The sequence below is a fragment of the Alligator sinensis genome, unplaced genomic scaffold (assembly GCF_000455745.1).
Source record: "Alligator sinensis unplaced genomic scaffold, ASM45574v1 scaffold325_1, whole genome shotgun sequence".
NCBI lineage: Eukaryota > Metazoa > Chordata > Crocodylia > Alligatoridae > Alligator > Alligator sinensis.
The window spans coordinates 2,263,003-2,283,326 of NW_005842118.1; the positions used below are offsets into that span (position 1 = coordinate 2,263,003).

The following is a 20,324-nucleotide window of genomic DNA, read 5'->3' on the forward strand; positions in this document are numbered from 1 at the left end:
TGAAGTTACTCCTCATTTGCAGATGGTTTTTAATACATGGATAAGTTACATTAAGGTAGCAGATAAATAAAAAAACAGTATACATTAACTTTAATTCTGATTTGTACATCTAACTTCTCAATACAAAAAGCACAGTCTACGTAAATCAAAACGTTTATCGAATGCACAGCATGTAAGATTGACTACCAGATGTTGAGGAAGATAGCAGAAAAGTTCTCTCATCTCCTGGTTTCCTATTTAAAATACATAGTCTATGTGTACATTTTCTGGACTTTCTACTACATTTGCATGTGTCAAGGAAAAAAAGAAGAAAACAGGAATTCCCCAAAAAGTCCCAGAGCCCACCTACGTCAGACTTCACTTTTGAAATACTTTTGAAAAAGGCAGACGCTACAGTGTTGTGAGAGACAAACATGAACTATTATAGATTACTAAATGGGGTACTCAATACACCAGAGAGTGCCCTGCCATTAGCTCCTTCTGTTTTAAAGCAAGGTGCTCCAAAATCAAGCACTCCAGTAGCTCGCAGCTGTGACAGCACTGCATGAAGAAAGGCAGTTCCAAACAGTTCTGTCCAAACATTCTTGCTTTTATCTAAAAATTAATATCACTTTTCTTCACCACAAAGAGAATGTACATTAGCAAATAAATTACTTGAGTACATTAACCAGTCTATCCACAACCCAGTAAAACCACTTACTGAATGCTATGATGAAGACAGGAAAAAAAAGCACATGTCTTTGCCACCTATGAAGCCACAGTCTACAAAATACATACCAATGTACACAACAGTTATTCTAGCCTTCTGGGGAAAAGGACCACTTGAAGAATATGCACAAGTAACTACAGGATTATCTTACTATCTGCTCAAATAACCAAGCATGGTACAGGATTGGTGGACAGTAGGCAACGATTATCCCACAACAAACACTCATGCTTGATCTTACCCCCTCTAAACACCACCTCAGGAAGGAATTCCTCCTCAATAAAACATTCTATGATCCTGCAAGTTCTCACATTCAAAGCTACCAAAATATCAAGTGCTGACAGGATTTCCTGCCCCATGATGGTTTCACCCTCAAAAGGTAAGTGGACATTATTTTAATAGATCATGTGTTTAATTTTGTCCTCTTCTAGAAAGAGATTGAAACTGCAATATTATTAGGTTTCTGGTTTCTAGACCATATTTAAATACTTACACAAAAACTGTTTTTTCTTTTCCAGGGATAGCTCATGAAAAACTTCCCAAAATAGTTTAACTGTAGGATGGTCTGCCCAATATTCTCCTTTATACTCCGTATTCTTTAAAGAAAAAAAGTAAAAAAGTTATTTCTTAACCTCCCTAGGTACTTATATTATAAAGTTCTTTATCTAGGAGCACTTTAAATTTTTGTGAGCTCAACTCTAAATGTTTAACCCCAAAAGACGTTTTTTTCTTATTTTGGTTAGAAATGAATATCACTGTTACAACCAAAAAGTTCTAGCTCCAGTAAATTCCAGTCTCAGCGGACACGTCTATACTTGCCCCCCACGGCACAGTTGTTACTGAGCCATCATTTAGTACTTGCTTTAGGAAGTACTAAAGGACAGCACAATTACAGCCACTACTGTGCTGTACTGGCAGTGCATGGTTATTTTTAGCAGCTACAGCTATATAGCATCTTGTGTAGATGCTACAGCAACGTAGCATCTTGTGTAGATGCACCCACAGTATGTACATTCTGGTGATATAAAAATTCCCTAGGCATTTTAATTGTATATATTACTTTTCACTCCAAATGGCAAGCTGTTTAATACTGCACAGTAAAATTGTTTAACCAGCATATGATTCTATGATTCTAATATTTTATAGAAGCAGAATGTTGGCTGCCATGGTTCCACTGATTTTTCCTGTGGCAGGTTTGGGTGTTAAGTCTGTGTTGTCTTCTGCAGAGTTCAGATTATGATTGTATGGGATGGTTTGGAGAGGGATGATCCTGCCTCAGGCAGGAGGTTGGATCAGATGACCTCCGGAGGCAGCTTCCAGCCCTACTTCTCTTATGACTCTATGATCACTGCATTTCAACACTGGACATGCAGCGACTTACAAAGTACTTTCATAGTTTCATAGTCGTTAAGGGCTGGAAGTTGAGCTCTTTGCTCGTTTTAAGTATTTTGTTTTTCATGCATTCTGTCCAAATTAGTCTACTGCGCCCTAATGCCGCACATGCATAGATGGTGACGCTTTACTATGCGGCAAATTAGTCTGCTGCACAGTAAAGCATCTCATGTAGATAAACCCAAGTATTTTCTTTTGGCATTTTAAATCCGTATCACGTATCTACTACCTAAAATAAGATGCTTACCTTTTCCAGTTCCTTCCAATCATAATTTGTATTCCCAATCACCATTGCCTGAAGCTCACTGGGCTGAAAGAGCTGTAGAACCTTTCCTCCACAAACCTTGTGGAAGCCTGAATGGAATGCATTAAACAAGGAAGCCACTGATTTATTGAAGATGTAATCCACATAGGAATCAACAAATTCCTGTCTGTAGAGTGAAAAAACACAAAGCCAGTCATTTGAAAGTGGAACCTTTTTTGTTTAGACACACGCGCGCGCACACACACACACACACACCTTTCTATAAATAAATCTTAAATGTTTAGTATAAAATAGTGATTAAAAAATTATATTTTGTCTACAGTCTATGCTATAGGCATAATAGAGACACCCAGAACATAAATAAGCAGAGCAAAATGGTTTGATAGATATCTTTTGTGGCATTTTGACCAGCTGTACTTGAGTACAAGCATTTCTCATTTCTTGCCTGAAATTTTCATATTTTTTTACACATTCCCAATCTACTCAGTTTACTTATAGTTGTTGGATTTTTTTAATCCAAACATCAGTTTACAAGTATCCTACCAGCAAGTTTTTTTTCTGCCATGGTAATACATGCTTTTTATCAAGGACATACCACTGATCTAAAAAAAAAAAGATCCTTTGAACATGCTTTGCAAATAGCTTGCTATTTGTTTAAAGAGGTAATCCTGAAAATCTTTAGAAGTGTTACCTTTTGACCTAGTTATTATTCTGAATATTATAACAAGATTAAAACTGTGATGGAGACTAATACAAAAATGAAAGGTCCTTGTGGGCAGTGTTTTGAGAGAATTGTTCGGTGGTACAAGACAAATCACTGTAAACATTTATAAGGTACTTATGTTATACAAATAAACTTTTTGCCTCTTGCTTTTAATTTTATTTTCTTGAGTTTTGCATTGCCTTAAGAAACTCCGTTTTGTATTGCTCTGTAGTTTGACATAAGTGCTTGATCTTTATATGCTGTATGTGAGAGAGAATGAATGAGAGCGTATTTGTGGAAAAGGAAAACATCAGTTGGCAACTGGCTGAAGAATGCAGACAGATAAAAGACCAAAACAAGAAGAATCCACCCTAGAACAGTGAGAGAACAACGGCAATTGACCTTCAAGGAAGAACACAGTGATAACACAGCAAAAGCCCAGAGGACTGGGTGAATTGACAAGGCTATAAAAGATGGGGTGAGACGTATCGATTTTAGGTCTTCTTCTGCATGTCATCCTGGAGCATCAGGTTGTCTGATAAGATGGAACGGCAGGAGCCCGGCTCCTACTCATGATCAACTTGGGTGGCCAATAAACTGACCTCAATACTGGTAAGACTGGTAATATATACCAGCACAGAACAGAAACTGGGGTATGAATATGGGTGTGGGTGGGTGTGGGTGTGTGTGTTTAATCCATAAACGCAGCATCTTGCCTTATCCCCCCTCATAAGGTCTCACTTGTGATTGGCAATTTGTGTAACACTCATTCCAAATGTGCACTGGGCAGTAATCAAAACTTTAGTATGTGTCTAATTTATGCAAATCTACAGTTAACAAATAGCATGCAAAATAACAAGTAGATGATAACCTACAAGCACAAATATATAGGTCCCCCCATAGAGAAACCCCACAAAGGCTAGCAGCACTGTTGAGTATTCAACTAAGACAATACAAGTCCATGATTAAAAAGGAACAAACAAAGACTGCATTTCTATTACAAAAAGGTGTAAACTTCATTTCCACGTGAGACCTCTAATCCTAATCCAGAACACGCTCAAATTATATAGATATAGTATGAAATCAGGTTTACAGCTGTCACAGCCAAAGTCAAATGGAAGTTCAAGCCAACCAGAGCGGAGTCCTCCCAAAATATTTTTTCATGATAGTAAGCCTAAAAGACTAACTGAATTTGGTAGAGACTTCATCTGTCTGAAAAACAAGAGGAACAGTAGGGCTACATGTATACCACTGCTGTTCTTCATTTAACTCTGTTTCAGGATGCAAACAAACTCATTTTTGAATGGGGAACCTGCTACAAATTATCAGATACAAATGACTAAATACTCCAAGAACTCTTATGTCAAAACTGAACAAAATCCCCATCTTGAAAAAACTGAGTTAACTAGAACTTAATGCATCAGGCTTTCATACAGTTGTACTTTTGCCCAAACAGATACCTAGTTCAAAAAAGGTTAGGGGGCTCTATTATGATAAATGGTGATCACTTAACTTACCAATTATCATCAACATTGCACTGAAAAGCATATGCTGAGGAGTTACCCAATTCCCTAACCATCAGAAGGCAGTCTTATGGAACTATGAAAGAATCACACACCATGTCTTTCTATACATGAAAAGTCCCTTTCCTACTTGTCTTCCCCATGAATTCTTTCACAAGGATCATAGACCCAGTGCTCCTAGAAGTGCTGACACTAGTCGATTTCCTTGGGAAAAAATATCTGCATGTCATAAAAGAACTAGGAGAAAACTCCAATCTTCAAGATGTGTGATAAACAGGAATGTAATTTTTACTGGTGTCTCAGGCATCTTATGGAAGTACGCAGAATAATGGAAAAGTAGGGTTGGAAGGGATCTCTTGTAGGTCATCCTCTAGTCCACCCCCCTGCATGAGGCAGGATCATTTCTATCCAAACCAACCTATAAAAATCCTTTGCTAATCTATTAGTAAAACTACAGAGTCAGCCCTGAGACCCTAACATGCCACAAGTAAAGCAGGGGAATAACAGCAGCCAGTATCCTGCTGTTGAAAGGTTGTTATACTCGAGAGATCCAAGAGGGCCACATCCCTTGCTACAGAGGAAGGCAAAAACCCCCACAGTTCTTACCAGTCTGACCATGGGGTAAAATTTCTTCCTGACCCCAAGTATGGTGATTGACTGACCCTGAGCAGAGGGGCAAGACCCTGTTGTCAGGAACATCCAAGTTTTATTCCCAAAAGGAGCACTGGCACACCCCAGTCAATCCCTAGCCTTGCCTGAAGCCAGGGCCGTCCCAAGGGGCGGGGGGGGGGTGCGAATTGAGGCAACCGCCCTGGGCCCCGTGGTTTGGGGAGTCCCGTGGACAGTGCCATACAGGCCCCACCACGACTGCCGCAAGCTCCAAACTCCAACTGCTTGCCACCCCCCGGCCCCACACGAGCCAATATGGGCCCCGCACACCCCTAGGGACGGCTCTGGCTGCAGCCAACACCCAATGCTTCTGAGGAAGACAAAAAACACCAAACCTCATACGCGTGGTAATAGGAAAGGAAAAAAATTATTCCTGCCTCCATGTGACAACCAAAGCTGAGAAGCATGGGAAATACCCATAGTAGAGCACAAGCATCTAGATCATCCAGAACCAATACTTATTCAACTTCTTCTTGAAAACCTCCAATGATAAAGATACACAACTTCCCTAGGCACTCTATTACAGTAGTGCCCAACTTTTTCAGCACATGGGCTGGATGAGCAGTGCCAGGTCTGTTTGCAGACTGAACCAGGTCTGTGGGCTCAATCTGGTGCACAGTGCTGATCCACACACTGCCCCATCCAGCCCTGCGGAAACAGCCTGTACAACACCACATCAGGTACAGTTGCTTCAGGCCCTGGCTGATCCATTACCGCATGGCTGGATCAAGCCCCAGCTCAATCCAACCATGCAGGAATGGGGGACATTTTTTCCACAGGGGGCCAGCCTGGCTGTGGCAGATCCAGCCGCATGGGGCTTGGAACCTTGGCAGCTGGAGAGTGGTAGCCAATGCTCCATCACCACCACATTTCCAGACCTGTGGGGATACCTGCAGGCCAGGGACAGAGCACCCCAGATCCATTCCACTGCCTCACTGTTCTAACAGTGAAGGAGTTTTTCCTGATATCCAGTCTAAACCTACTTTGATGCAACTTTAGGCCACTGGTCTGCATCCTCCTCTCTGCAGCAAGAAAGAAAAGGAGTTTTATCTCTACTTTGTTGTAGCCCTTTGGATATTCAAAGACTGCTAAAATATCCCCTCTTATGCACCTTTTCCTCAAGCTAAATATGCCTATTTCCTTCAACTTCTATTCACATGACTTGCCTTCCAAACCCTTTATTTTTGTCACCTGCCTCTGGACACTAATTTCTCCATGTCCTTTTTAAAATGTGGAGCACAAAACTTTGCACAACACTCTAGATGAGACCTAACCAGTGTTAAGTAAATTGGCATTAGCACCTCCTGTGTCTTGCACCTAATGCTCCTACTGATGCAACCTCAAACAGCATTTGCCTTCTGTGCAGCTGTCACTCTGCAGTCATACTGACAGGGATCTTTGCGCCGGAAGTGTGGAACATAGAGTGCTGACTTCTTTAATCTTAGAATTTACCCGTGCCCTTCCCACCCCCCGCCACTGATTGGCAGAGGGGCCCCCATCACTTGGCTGCCCACACCTGATGGCTGGGAAGCAAAAAACTGCAGTTTTAAATATGCTGCAGTTTTCGCCTCCCGGCTATCAGGCACAGGCAGCAAGCAGCGAGCAACAGGACCCCTCCACCAATCAGCAGCAGGGAGCACATGGGGGAAACTCCAAGATTAAAGAAGCTGTCACACTGCACATTTCTGGCATGAATTCTAGAGATCCCTACATATTGAGTCTATGATCCAGCAAGACTATCCCTCATCTTCTTTGCAGTACTGCCATCCAACCAGGTGTCACCCATTTCATATTTGTGTTTTTGGTTATTCTTCCTGAGGCATAGCCCCTTGCATTTGTCAGCACTGTACTTCACCCTGTTAGCTCCAGCCCAACTACCCATTCTGTCAAAATCCTTCTGAATTGAGCTCCTGTCTTGCAATGTGTTCATGATCCTTCCCAGTTTTGTCATCTGCAAAATTTGCTCAAGCAGCTCTCTAATCCAGCCTTCAAATCATTAGCAAACACACTGAACAATTCTGGACCCAGGTCAGATCCCTGTGGGGTTCTACTCAAAACCTCTTGCCATTCCAACTTAATTAATTTATAATAATCCTTTTCTTGCAACTATTGACCCTGTTGTCCATTCACCCTGTAGTCATTTTGTCTAGTCCACATTTCTCCAATATGTTATGAAAAAAACATGTAGAATCTTGTCAAAAGCTTTACTAAAGTCCAGATACACTATATCCATTGCATTCCCTTCATTCACCCAACTAGTTATCTTGTTGCAGAAGGAAGGCAAGTTTGCTTGGCATAATTTATTCATAGTAAATCCATGCTGGCTGCTTGTGATCAGCCTTTCCTCCTCCAGATGCTTGCAAATGAACTCCTTAGGTTATGCTCCAGTAATTTTCCAGGTACTGAGGTAAGGCCAACTGGTCTATAGTTCCCCAGGTCCCCCTCTGTTCCTTTTTTAAGGAGGGACTGTCGGCCCTTTGCTCGTCCTCTGGTACCATACCCATCTCCCAAAACCTTGCAAATATTACTGCCAAGGACTCGGAGATCTCCTCTGCCAGTTCCTCAGGTCCTGCTGACTTGAATTCATTCAGACTCATCAAAAGCTCACTCATTATTTTGTTATCAATCTTAACCTTGTCTTTATCCAAATATTTATTAGCTGTCTGGTTACAGATCAGTTTTTTTGTGAATACTGAGGCAAAGGAGTTGTTAAGTAGCTCACAATTTTAGCAACTTCTTTTAAGAGGTTGCACTGCCTACTTAAGAGCAGAGATGGGTCTTCCTTTCATTTTTCACAGAACCTCTTCTTGTTATCTTTAACTTCCCTCACCAGATTAAGCTAATTTTTTACCTTTGCTTTCCTGATTTTGCCCCTGTAGGTTCTGGCTATTTCCTAGTAAGCTTCCTTGGTGACCTGCCCATCTTTCCATTGCCTGCATGATTTCCTCTTGCAGTTGAGACATTCTAGAAGCACCTTGTTCCCAATATTGCTCTCTTACCATTCTCATGTTCCCATCATGTTAGAACTGTTACTTGTTGGGGTTCCCATACTGTGCCCTTTAGAAGATTCCAGCCCTCCTGGGTGCCTTTATTCTTCACCCATGACATCTCGCCTACTATCTCCTTGAGCCACTTGAAATCCATGTTTTGAAATCTAATGTATTAGTTCATAGGGTCAGAAGGGACCTCAACAGGTCATCGAGTCTAACCCCCTGCCTAGATGCCTATCCAGCCTTCTCTTAAAGACTTCCAAAGTAGGGGAGAGCACCACCTCCCTTGGAAGCTCATTCCAAGTTTTGACCACCCTTACCATGAGGAAGTTTTTCCTGATGTCTAGCCTAAATTTGCTCTCCGTCAATTTGTGACTATTGCTCCTTGTTACCCCAAGAGGCACAGTTGGATTTGAGGGTAAAAGGATCACAGAACAAGACAATTTTGGTGCAGGACTTTGCTCAAATAAGTTCCTTCATGTCTGTGCAAGTTAGAGACAATTCTCCCACTTCCAAATAGGGGCCTCCAGACTACTTAGGGTAAGCTGCTCTCTTGTGAGGCACCCTCAACACAGACTGTCAGAACTGAAAAAGTAGACAGTTCCCTCAATTTTTTTTGTTTCCTTCTAATGATGCAGGTGCAGGAAAAACTCCCATGTATCGAGCTACAGAGTCAGGTAGCTAGCTGCCAAACCAAGTATTTCTTCCTGTCCTCTTACACAACTCAATTCTATATGACTGAGTTCTGGTATCTGGTATCAAATGATATGCTCTATGCTCCACCTGGGCCCAGCCAGGAAGGGAAGCCTGGGTAGCTTGTTTTGAAAAACAAATAAGACAATGAAGGAAGTGCTCAACCAATAAATAAAATAAATGCATGTCAAGGAAAGAAAGGAACAGAGGGAAGAAAGATAAAACTAGAAGTAAGGCCCTTCATAATAGGATGGGAGGTGCAACTCCCTATTTGATAGGCAGAGGGATCATTTCATAAAATAAAATGTTAGTTTTTAAATGCTGTAAAATCCAGGACAAAAAAAAAAATTAAAAGATCAACCCTCACATGCCTTAAGATTCTTATTATCAAACTAATTCAACTTCTCTGCAGAGAGAAAAACTGATCCCCAATTGCATTTCCCATAGTGAGAAAAGCTGCATCTAGATGGAAGCTGTCTCTGCAACTGAGTACATTCTCACTGGCAAGAACATTCAAGTTAAACAGTCTACAGTCTCTTCAAAGTTAAAAGTTACCTTCCCTAATGAGATGAATGTAACAAACTACTTAAGTCTGTAAAATGGAGAACATGGTCAAGATGTGGTCTAGCAACTTCCAAGTTAAAATTCTATACTTCAAGCAGCAAAAAAAAAATTAATAAATTACATTGTTTTCTCATGGCAGTCTATATGGTGTGCAGGGCAGGTTCCTTCAGAGCAAATGAAAATTATTTAAAGCACTATGCAGGAGATAAAGCACGAGCAGGAGGGTGCTCAATGACTGCCGCACCTCCACTGTCAGAATTCACTTACCTATTTTGTTTGACTACAGGAATGTCAGCACCATTCGGAACAAGCTCTTTAATTTCTGTTGTTCCAAAATTTTCCACGGTGATCTGTTTAAAACAGAATTCAGAGTAAGTTTAAGTTACTGTTCTAAAATAGGCCTCTGCCATTAACTTAACCCAAAACAGCAACTTACTAACTTTAACACAGAAAATCATGTGAACGTAAGTTTTTAAGAGAAGAGCAAGTTGTTTCTGCTAACATATACTCTGTCAGAGGCAGTTACTTGTTAAAAATGCATGTAAAATACTTCAAAGAAAATCAAGCACTTACTGTAAAGTTGAGACAAAATGTTTCTTCTATGTCATCCTCTGGATAGTCCAGTAACTGCTGCATACTCCTGCCAAATAATGTATGTAGTCTTCAGCTCAATGTTTGAAAGATTAAACATGTCACTTAGGTTTCTGAAGAACATGTTTCTACAGCTCTACCAGTTATCTTCTGAGTGTGCTCTCAGAATTCCCTCAGTTGGACAACTTGCATTTAGAAGTATGTTGCTGGGAAACCCACTAGTGATAAACAGGTCATTTAAATTACAATGCAACAAAGTTGTACTAGAAACGGTTTCTTGTTTTTTCTCTCTGGGTCAACAATTCTTTCCAACTGTCTACTCTGGAAGCAAGGTGCAAGTTGAGAGGTTCTTCTGAGGTAAAAATGAACAGAAGGGTCCAAAGTGCAAAGAGGCAGGATTACCTGGGGGAGAAGTAGGGGTGCACCAATAAAGATTTTCTTGGCCGACACCGATAGCGGATTATTAACCAGCCATATCAGCGGATACTGATCTGGTAACCGATTTACAGGAATGCAGCTGAACAGCATGGAGGGCAGCTCCCTGCAGGTAAGTCTGTGGAAGGGCAGGTGTGTGGGGAAGAGAAGGGACATGGAGGGGGAGCAGATCAAGGCCCCAACAGTGAGGGAGGGAGTGGGCCAGGGGCTGCGGTGCTGTCCAGCCAGGGCAGTGAATGGGACCCTGGGACTGCAGCAAGGAGCGGGACAAAGCCGCTGGCAGGTCATCCAGGGGATCAGTGTCCCACTACTTAAAAATGGCAAGAGAGGTGCCACCATATTTAACTGCAGGGACACTTAACTGGAGCAGAGCTGAGCAGGGCAAGGGTAGATGATGCGGGGTGACTGCTGCAGGCTCCGGGCTTTCCACCCTCCTTGCCTTTGCTCTGGGGGCCCTGCACCAGCCACGCATCCCCTTCCCGCCCAGCAGTGGGAGGTACAACTCGCTGCCCCCACTATCACCGAGAGGGCAAGGGTACAGGCCTCCTGAGAGAAAGCAGCAGAGCAGAGAGCCCTGAGCCTACAATGAGCAGCTTCCATCCGCCCCACGCACAAATCAGGGGGAGCACATGCCCCCCTATGCTTCCCCTGGGGGGTACGCACAACAGCAGGGAGCCGCCCCTGCTGCAACCCCGCCCATGCCCTGTGGACGAGCCGCCCGCAGCTGTCCCACTCCCCGCCCCGGGTCCCATTCATCACCATGGTTGGGCAACACCCGCAGCCTCAACCTCACTCTCTCCCTCACTGCCTCAATCTGCCCCTCCCTCTCCACAGACTTAAAAGGGAGCTGCTCTCCATGCTGCTCAGCTGCATTCCTGGCCATGTGCATGTGTGTAGCTGCGCACATGTGTGCGGAATCTGGGGGCCCCAGCCAGAAGGCATATTATATTCAGAAGGGAATGTTATCGGCTACACTGGGCAAAAAGCCGATAACGTTAATTTTCCAGTGCTGATCCAATATGCTGATCCAGTGCACCTCTAAGGAGAAGCCAAATGATGGGAGCCTGATCCCTCCTTCTACAGTCTAAAATAATCCCCAACCCTTACAGGTATATAAAGGTTCTACATAAAAAGAAAAATTTTAGTGTTAAAAGGGCTCAATTCTGCAATGTAGTGAGGGCTTTTGAGGACAACTGACTTGAATGGAAGCTGAAGTGCTCAGCATTAAAAAAAAAATTAAAAAAAAAAAAAAAATCAAAAAAAAAAAAAAATCAGGAAACTAAATAGAGATAAGCCGTGATTTATCCAGTCCTGGTAACAGTATTTATGGTGTTTTATTTTGATTCCTCATATTGTTATAACAATGCATCTGTATATAAATATATCTTAAAATATTTTTTCTAGCTTTTCCATATCCCTGTCAGTCTGGCTTTACCAGACCAATACCATACCAATTATGTATAATTGTTGCTGCAAGTTAGCCATACAAAAGAAAAACCACCTACACATAACAAAAGACTGCACTTATTTCTCTGGCTGATGGATGGTAACATAACTACAGGCCAAAGCACAGTTTAACTTTATTATATTGCCTTGCAGAGACGATGAGCAGGAGCAGAGAAGAATGTGGAAGAAAACACAGAAGTGTTTAATTGGGGTAAAAACTAAGTAATAGCCCATCAACCATCTCTGAATCCTCCAAAGAGGGTTTCATTTGTGCCAAGACTATAATAATTCATTTTATTTTGGGGATATATGGTGTGATTTAAAGATGAGGAGAAATGCACATAAATTTAAAAGCCAAAAAAACCTGAATATAGAGAGGTTTTTTCCCCCTCCTGAATGTCCTTGTTCTGAAAAAGATAGGAAGCAGAGATATTCCAAACACTATTCTCAGTGACCCAGGCTGAGTATAGTTTACCATTAAAAATGGGTAAATTCATAACATGTATTTGGTTTGGAAATAAACTACACAGCATGTCCTCAAACTAAATAAGTTGCCCTATACTTATATTCAAAGTATATCTATAAAATTCATATATGAACCTCAATTAATTTTTACCTATACAATTCAGATAGTTTAAAACTAGAAAAATGTAACCACAAAACTAAACAACTGAAAACAGAAGTTTAAAAATAGGGTAAATATAATCTCAATTTTTCTAGTAGCTGGAGAGTGCTAGTTTGAGGAGTTTTGTCCTTTTACTCAGATAGTTATTTGTTCCCTTATATCATTACACAAAACTATATAGTATATTAAAATAAAAACGACACAGTGCTCTTTTTCATTCAGTTGTTATCTTCTCACCTGCCAACATCAGGCATTAACTCTTTTAAATCATCCAGAGAAGGCTTCTTATTCAATAGCTTCTTGTACAAAGCCAAAGGGAAATGAAGGTCTATAATGGTAAAGTTATATATTGCTAGCCCACAAACAACACCAATCAAGTGGAACAAGTCACTGTCTTCAAATGTCTACAAAGAATAGAGGAGAGGAAAATTAGAAAAAAGTCTTATGCTTACAGAAAATAAGACAAAAAAGTTACACTACATCATTACGTTACTAACTTTGGTTAACAATCAATATTTCACTATTCAATCATTTAACATTTAGGTTCATTACAGGAAATTGTCACCAAAAAAAAAAGGCTAGATCCACTGCTGACCTTTCTAGACCTATCACCAAAGGGGTAGGCACAAAGAAGTTTGGCTGTTGTTCAGCGCACCTTAGATACCCCAAAACAAAGGCATCAAAAATTAGTGAAAAACTGAAAGAAGTTAGGCACTAGACACTCAGGTGTTACTTTATGAATTAATGGCAAAGCAGGAATCAAAACCAGGTCTCCTAACTTCCAGTCCACAATCTATTCACTGCTACAAAAGCCTATACACGAGACTTCATAAGGATAAAAGAGCCACCTGATACACTGCTACTTTTTTTCCAGCGTCTTGCTCTGTAAAACAGTTTGGGCTCTTTGTACGATCTTACTTGTTTCTAGTACAGCTAAAGAGCTGCAGGTCTGATGCTCCAGGAAATGTATGAGACACAAGGTTGGACTTTTTTGTGGTATCTTTTATTACACTAGCTGTACATTTAAGAGAGATTTAACAAGTTTTTGGATACAGACTCCTGAAAGCTTGTCAAAATTCTCCCCCAACCACACAGTTGGTCCAAAACACAACATACCAAACCCTTGCCTCTGTTGCTTTTTCTGGCATTTTTGGTTATTGCACTCTTGTGGGGGATGAAATCTGACTTGGGAATAAATGGGGAGTGCAGATATGTGAACGGGGAACCTTCTTTGCAATAATTTTTCTGTTCATCTACCACAAATATTTTCTTAAGAATCTGCTATCATTATATTCCATTTTAAAATAGAAAGGGAAGTTGTTCACTGTGACCTAAAAATAGTACCTTATCAGAGAACCAGATCAGCCTGGACTCTTCATAATACCTGAACATTCCATACTTGGGATCTAGTAACTCTCTCATGATGAGCAAAAAAAATTCTTTGCGAACGCCTCCTGCATCAACAGCTTCTTCTCCTACAAAAATAACCTGAAATGGGCACTTCAGTTAGCACAGAATATAATAAAAGGAATGCAGAGCACATTTCGACTAAACACACACTAAAACATAGCACACATTAAAAAAATTAAGCTAATTAGCATTGAATAAACGGACTTTAAGCAGAGTAAATTGATACCTTGAGTGGTTTCTTGTAATCTAGATTCTTCGTTTTCCTAAGGACTTCCACAGCATCTCCTACAATATTGTCTCTGCGTACCATTAATATTAGACATGGATTGACAGATTCATATACTGGGAGAAAAAGAGATGAGAAATTCTGTCTGTGAGCCTGATCAACAGCCATCTGGGGGGGGAAAAAATAAGGTAAATCCTTACTGATAATCAACACTGCTAACATGACGTGTCCAACATTCAAATTCATCTACCAATTTATTTTTTATCTAGTTAGCAAGAGATGGTTTTCACCTTAATAAACTACTCCCCCACCCTTTAATGTCAGCAAATGTGTTTATATGTATCACTTTAATCTGACCAAGCAGGTTATTGCCTCACTCTAAACCAGTGAGTCTCTAAGGCTCTTGGCAAATGCCAGGCAAATGTGTACCTTTTAAAGGGAAGATGCAGCCCCAGGTCCTGGGTCACAGAGCTGCCAAGGTGGATCAGATAGAAGAGATACCCAGGTCCTGGACCTGGCACCCAGCACTGACCCTGTGGGATCAGGTAACAGAGTCCTGGGTCCTGGTTGAAGTGTGCAGCTAGGGACTGGGAAGCTCCCTGCTGCCCAGTTGTATGTTTTCCCTGCCCTGGAGCTCTCTCATTGCCCAGCTACACATATGCCATCAAGGGGCCCAGGTTCCCAGCTGCCTTTACCATAGACCCAACATCAGGCTCCACAGGGTGGCTTTAAAAATGTCTCTGTGCATGGGGGGAGCCCACAGGCTCTCCCTGTGGAGACATTTAAAGCCACACTGTATAGCCTAATGCTGCATGCTATATGTTCAAATGTGGGGAGCTTTGCAGCTTGTTTGCCATTTTATTGTACCATAAACCCTGCAAATGTGTAACATGTTGCAATTTATGTCATGACTGACACAATCACATGATAAACTTAACATCTAACAAGGGCCTAAGGGGCCACTCTTCCCTATATTCTGCCTGACTTCAGACTAACACAGCTAACCACCACTTTCTATCACCTTAGCATCAGTACTGAAGTGTGTAGTAAATCTTAAGCACTGATTTATACTCCAATTTAAAAAAAAAATGCATACAAAACAAAGCAACATCACAACTCATCCTTTCCTTTCCCTTTTTGTGTCCTTGTGTCAAGGTATTTAGCAGAATGCATAGATTCACTGGAACCTGCAGGCCACACCATAAGCACTTCTACTATGGCCTCTAATTTATCTACTATATATATACACACACATTAAGAAATTATTCCATTTATTTATTTATTTATTTTACATTTCCCCCCCTCTTTTTTTTTTTACATTACTTCCACTCCTGCCATTTAGTCTCCTCACCAAACACATGACCACTCTAAACAAAATATTATTGGGAGTATACTAATTAAGAGTACAGAGTTCCTAAAAGCTGATTAAATATCAACTTTGATGCACTTAAAATATTACCATTTCTGTGAAAAGAAACAAAAACAGGGTGAACATTTTTCTTAAATTCCCCCTCTTATTTTTCTGTTCATTGGATATCTCCTGACTGACTGTTCAGCACTAATGACAAGTACAAGCTTTGTAAATACCATATTTTTTTATATATATTTTGGTACAAGCACAGATTCTCCTTTTTCCATCTAACTCCAACTTCAAGACATTAGTTGTTTTCACTATAAGCAAACCAGTATAAAAGAGATAACATAAAACAAGGGATGGGAGGGTTTAAGGGATGCAGTATTTGGGCAGAGGATCAAATTCGATCTACTGAGGTCCCTTCCAACTTCAACAATCTATGAAATCTATGAACTATTATGCCAGTATAGCTTTCTCTTAGCATTCCTTCACTTGTTTCATCCCCTCTATATATGCCAGTATTAAAAAAAAAAAAAATGACCCTATTATCATAAACAAACACCAGCCTACAATTTAAGAATTAGCACCGGAAAGGTTATTTCAGTGTTCCTAGGAACACGGAAAAACAAAGGAACAAAAAAACTCTTCCAGTGGTAAATTACAAAATACTTATACTCCCTCTCCCTGCACCAAACACTCAGTTATAGATTAATCTTATCCAGAGTAAAAGCAAAACTGGACTAGGTACTAGCAGAAACTGCACAATATGAAAATATAATGGATAATGGCATTAAACATGAAAATAGCCAAGGATTAATTAACATTAACTGTGATTAACAGTAAAATGTACAAATTGCAATGATTTTTCCAGACTATTAAATCTGTTTTCACCTCCCACAAAAGTCGCATTTAAAACTATCAAGTCTAGACTTTCTCACTGTATTACAGATGCAGATAAACCACGCCTTTCGTGGATTGTGATAGCTCAGTGGTTCCCTAACCTTTTGAGTCACACACCCTTTTAACGTTTTAGCACTTTGTATCCCTCTGATTCCATATTATGGATAATAAAAAGTGACCCTTATATGTCACTAAAACCAAACTGTAGTCTCTCCAACCACTTAAGCTAAGTACAGACAAAAAGTCTGAGGTTAAATTGATTCAATCTTTGCAGGTTAGTCTAAGCTGTGTAAACTAAACTGATAAGCAAGTGAAGAAACATTCACTTTTGATTCCGGAAATGCAGGCACATGCCTACAGTGGCCTATGCCAGAAGCTGGGGGGCACTAGAGCATGCCTCCCTCCCTGCTTTGCTGGAGCAGACAGCTCGGGTAAAGACTAGCCTGTCCACCCTGCCAAGGGGCAAGGGGGATTGCAGGGAGGTGCAAAGTATCCTGGGATGCTGGGGGACTGTGAGTTAACTTCAATCTGGAGGGGATCTGGGACAGAAGTTCAATAAACTGATTTAACCTAGATCAGTTACGGTTGATGCTACATCCAGGCAGGTTTACCTTAAAGCCAGTTTTGGTCATTTTGAAAGCGGTTTATGTGCACTGAACTTCTGTTGTGTTATAGATTTGAACCAGTTTCCAATCACTTATACCAAATTATGTGTAATTTCTGTCCCGAGCTTTAAGATATGATACAAGTTTTGTTCATTTGTCTTTCTATTCTCTGTTCCTATGTATTTTCTCTTTTCCTCTTCCTACCTTCCCATTCTTTCCTCTTACATACTCCCTAGAATTTCCCAAATATCTCCATGTGCAAGGATATGTGCATTTTCAATTGAGAAATATGGTGTTAAGCAAAGTTTTAGCAGAAAAACACCATCTAGCTAGTGAAACAGGAGAGGAGAGAAGTGTCCTACAAACATGATTATGTTTGTGATTATCAAAAGTATATGATTTCAAGCAGGCACAAAATTCCAAAAGAGGTGGGGGGGGGCAAAGAGAAAAAAGTCCAACTATTTCTATTTATACCCTCAAATTACCTGTATATAAAAAGCAAGAAACATTCGTTTTCACAGTATTTGAATATTGTTATCCCTTTAGAATTTATTTTTTTTGAAGTGAAATACTCTTACCTGCATCTGTAAGACTGCATCTGTTTGTAAGAGTGTCGTTTTTGCCTGTGCATCAAACACAAAGGGGTATGTGCAAATTGTAACTGGAATCTCTGCTAGCTAGAACCAAAAAGAGAAAAATATTAGCATGCAGAGTTCTGAAATGGTATTTAAAGTTTCAGTTTAGTTAGAAAAATGGCATTGAAAAATGATTCTACTTTAAACTCTTTGACATTTATGATTTATCAGAAGAATTCAATTTACAACTTCATAAGTTTACTTAAAGGAATTTTGTAGGGTCGCATTTCTGATTACACTCATGCTCATTAAAAGATCTACTTAAAAGTTGTAGTTAAAAATTAAAATTGACAGGCATATATCTTAATTTCTGATTTCCTTGCACCCTTCAACAGCAACTAGATTACAACCAATCTTACCTCTGTTAATCCATGATTGATGTCCTATGACAGCATTGCACAAACGTAGCAATAATTAAGATGAAAAAGCAGCATTAGTGTCTGCATTAATTATTCCTCTTGGAAGCAGCACTTCAAATATTTAGCTACAGTATTTTTAAAGGAGTTACCAGGGAAAGCAAAAAACCCCATAACGTTTATTTGGGATTAACCCACACACTGTAGCCAAACCTATGATAATGGCTTTTAAAAATGCTGGCATTTTATACCTGCCTGCTGCATAGCTATGCAGAAACCAAGCTCTATGTATTCTCATTTGTCAAGATATTACAGAACATTAGAGCAACAACATTTTAATACAACACATTCAGACTGCATGTGCAAAAGCACATAAAGACATGAAAACAGGTGTATTATATTTCCACTATTTGCAGTTCTACTGTACTAAAAGAATTAGAGAAGAGATTGTATATGAAAAGTATAATACTAGGATATAAGTTATAAGTCTGTTTTTGGCTTGTTTTCCTCACCCGCTGCTGAATGATAAAGGTTCTTGTCAAGACCAGGAAATATAAACCAATTACAACAATTTTTAAAAAAGATCAAAACAATGATACATAAATACCACCAGAATTGTCTGAATATGCAACTTGCAGAGGTTATTATAACTAACTATCTACCAAGGCTTTTTTTTAAATTCCTTAATGAGTAAAGATAAGAACCTAACAAGGTCTTCACATAAGACAGAGAAATGCATATTCATGGAGCTTTGTGGAATCCTGACTTCTCTTATTTTCTCTTCTAATCATGCTTTTCACTGATGGTTTTTTCAGGCAATATCCCAATTATTTAGAACAATTCTGGAAATTAATACTTTATTTTTAGATCCTATCTTGTTTCATCTTACCACTGAAGGTAAGCACTGATGGGGCTCCTACTCAGATGGTAAGAGCTCAAGAAACTTACAAGCGATGTTTCCCAAGTGTAGGATATACTACTGTATATAGTACTGTGACGCACCAAAAATCCAGCACGTTGGAACAGACTTCATTAATCAAGTCTGCGGAAGGCGCAAGCTGACACACCCGGTACTGCATTGCATGCATTTGCATAAATGGTGAAATGTGTGTCAGCGCACAGAAAATGGTGGTGGTGCACTTTTGAACTAAAATACCTTTGATATGTTTTAGTTCAAAAGTGTGCCATTGCTATTTTCTCAGCGTTGATTGCCATTTATACAAATGCATGCATCGCAGCGTACGCAGGTGTACAAAAGCCCTAACAGACCTTTGACCTTGCTAGTACAAAATGCAGAATTTGGAATTACAGGTTGAACAGAAAGGCATTTAAAAAAATTGAACACAAGAGAAGAGATTTACCACATTCCTTTGAATTTACAAATGCAGTAATACCCAGCTGATCTCCTGAAAATGGCCTGCATCTTAAAGTAGGAAATAAATAACAGTTGGACATTTGGAGAACACACACCAATGCAATTTGAAAAAGAAAAACAGACACACACAAGCTGCATGACCAGAAGATAGACCTGGTTATCATTTCAAGTGAGATGACATCACAACTTCAGGCACTAAATGTCTGTGAAAAAAATGTTTAAAGATGAACTTAAAAATCTGTATCAGATGGCTTGCGAATGTTGCAAATACAAGGAACAGCGGATGCCAACTGGACAAAAGTGCTACAACCTCTTCCTCTCCTGTGTGAATGGACTATTAGGGCCTGGAACACTATACAAACAGAATGTGGTGTGTTCTTTAAAAAACAAACAAACAACCAGCAAACAAACAAAAAAACCCACATAAACCAAAAAGTTGTATGAGAACACAAGATGGAACTGCCCAGAAGACATCAAGTGATAAACAGTAGGGGTGTGTGAAGTGGGCAGTATTCGATTCGGATTCGGCCCAATTCAGGGGAAAGTGATTCGATTCCGATTCGGCCATAGACACAGCTTTACTTGTTTTTTCTACACACCTCAAGGTACCAGGTGTGGCTCGTGAACACTGAGATGGTGGGGCAGATGGAGCATCCCAAAGGAGCGTGTCATTCCCCCTCACCACCCCTCCCCCCACGTGCTCAGCGGTGGACCCAGAAGTGGACTGGAAGTATTTCTGGTCCGTTTCCGGGTCCACCGCCAAGCACGCAGGGGATACCCCCCCGCACCACCCTGGCTTGGCGATTAGCTGTGGGGGAACCCCAGGTGTCCCCCCAGACCCAGGAGGCACCAGCTGCTGAG

At 40.4% G+C, this 20,324-nt stretch overlaps 1 protein-coding gene across 9 annotated transcripts in view; it reads right to left on the reverse strand.

Moving 5' to 3' along the window:
- The window catches only part of HERC4 (HECT and RLD domain containing E3 ubiquitin protein ligase 4), an 85,690-nt gene that overhangs the window by 10,489 nt on the left and 54,877 nt on the right, over positions 1-20,324 (reverse strand). For 7 of the 9 annotated variants that reach the window (XM_025205563.1, XM_025205564.1, XM_025205561.1 and 4 more), the window contains 8 exons: positions 17,676-17,774; positions 14,239-14,406; positions 13,947-14,090; positions 12,840-13,006; positions 10,079-10,145; positions 9,773-9,855; positions 2,346-2,529; positions 1,200-1,302 (listed from right to left, as the gene is read on the reverse strand). In XM_025205563.1, the coding sequence (XP_025061348.1) occupies positions 1,200-1,302; positions 2,346-2,529; positions 9,773-9,855; positions 10,079-10,145; positions 12,840-13,006; positions 13,947-14,090; positions 14,239-14,406; positions 17,676-17,774 (1,015 nt within the window). The other 2 variants (XM_025205560.1, XM_025205566.1) reach the window with 2 other exon arrangements.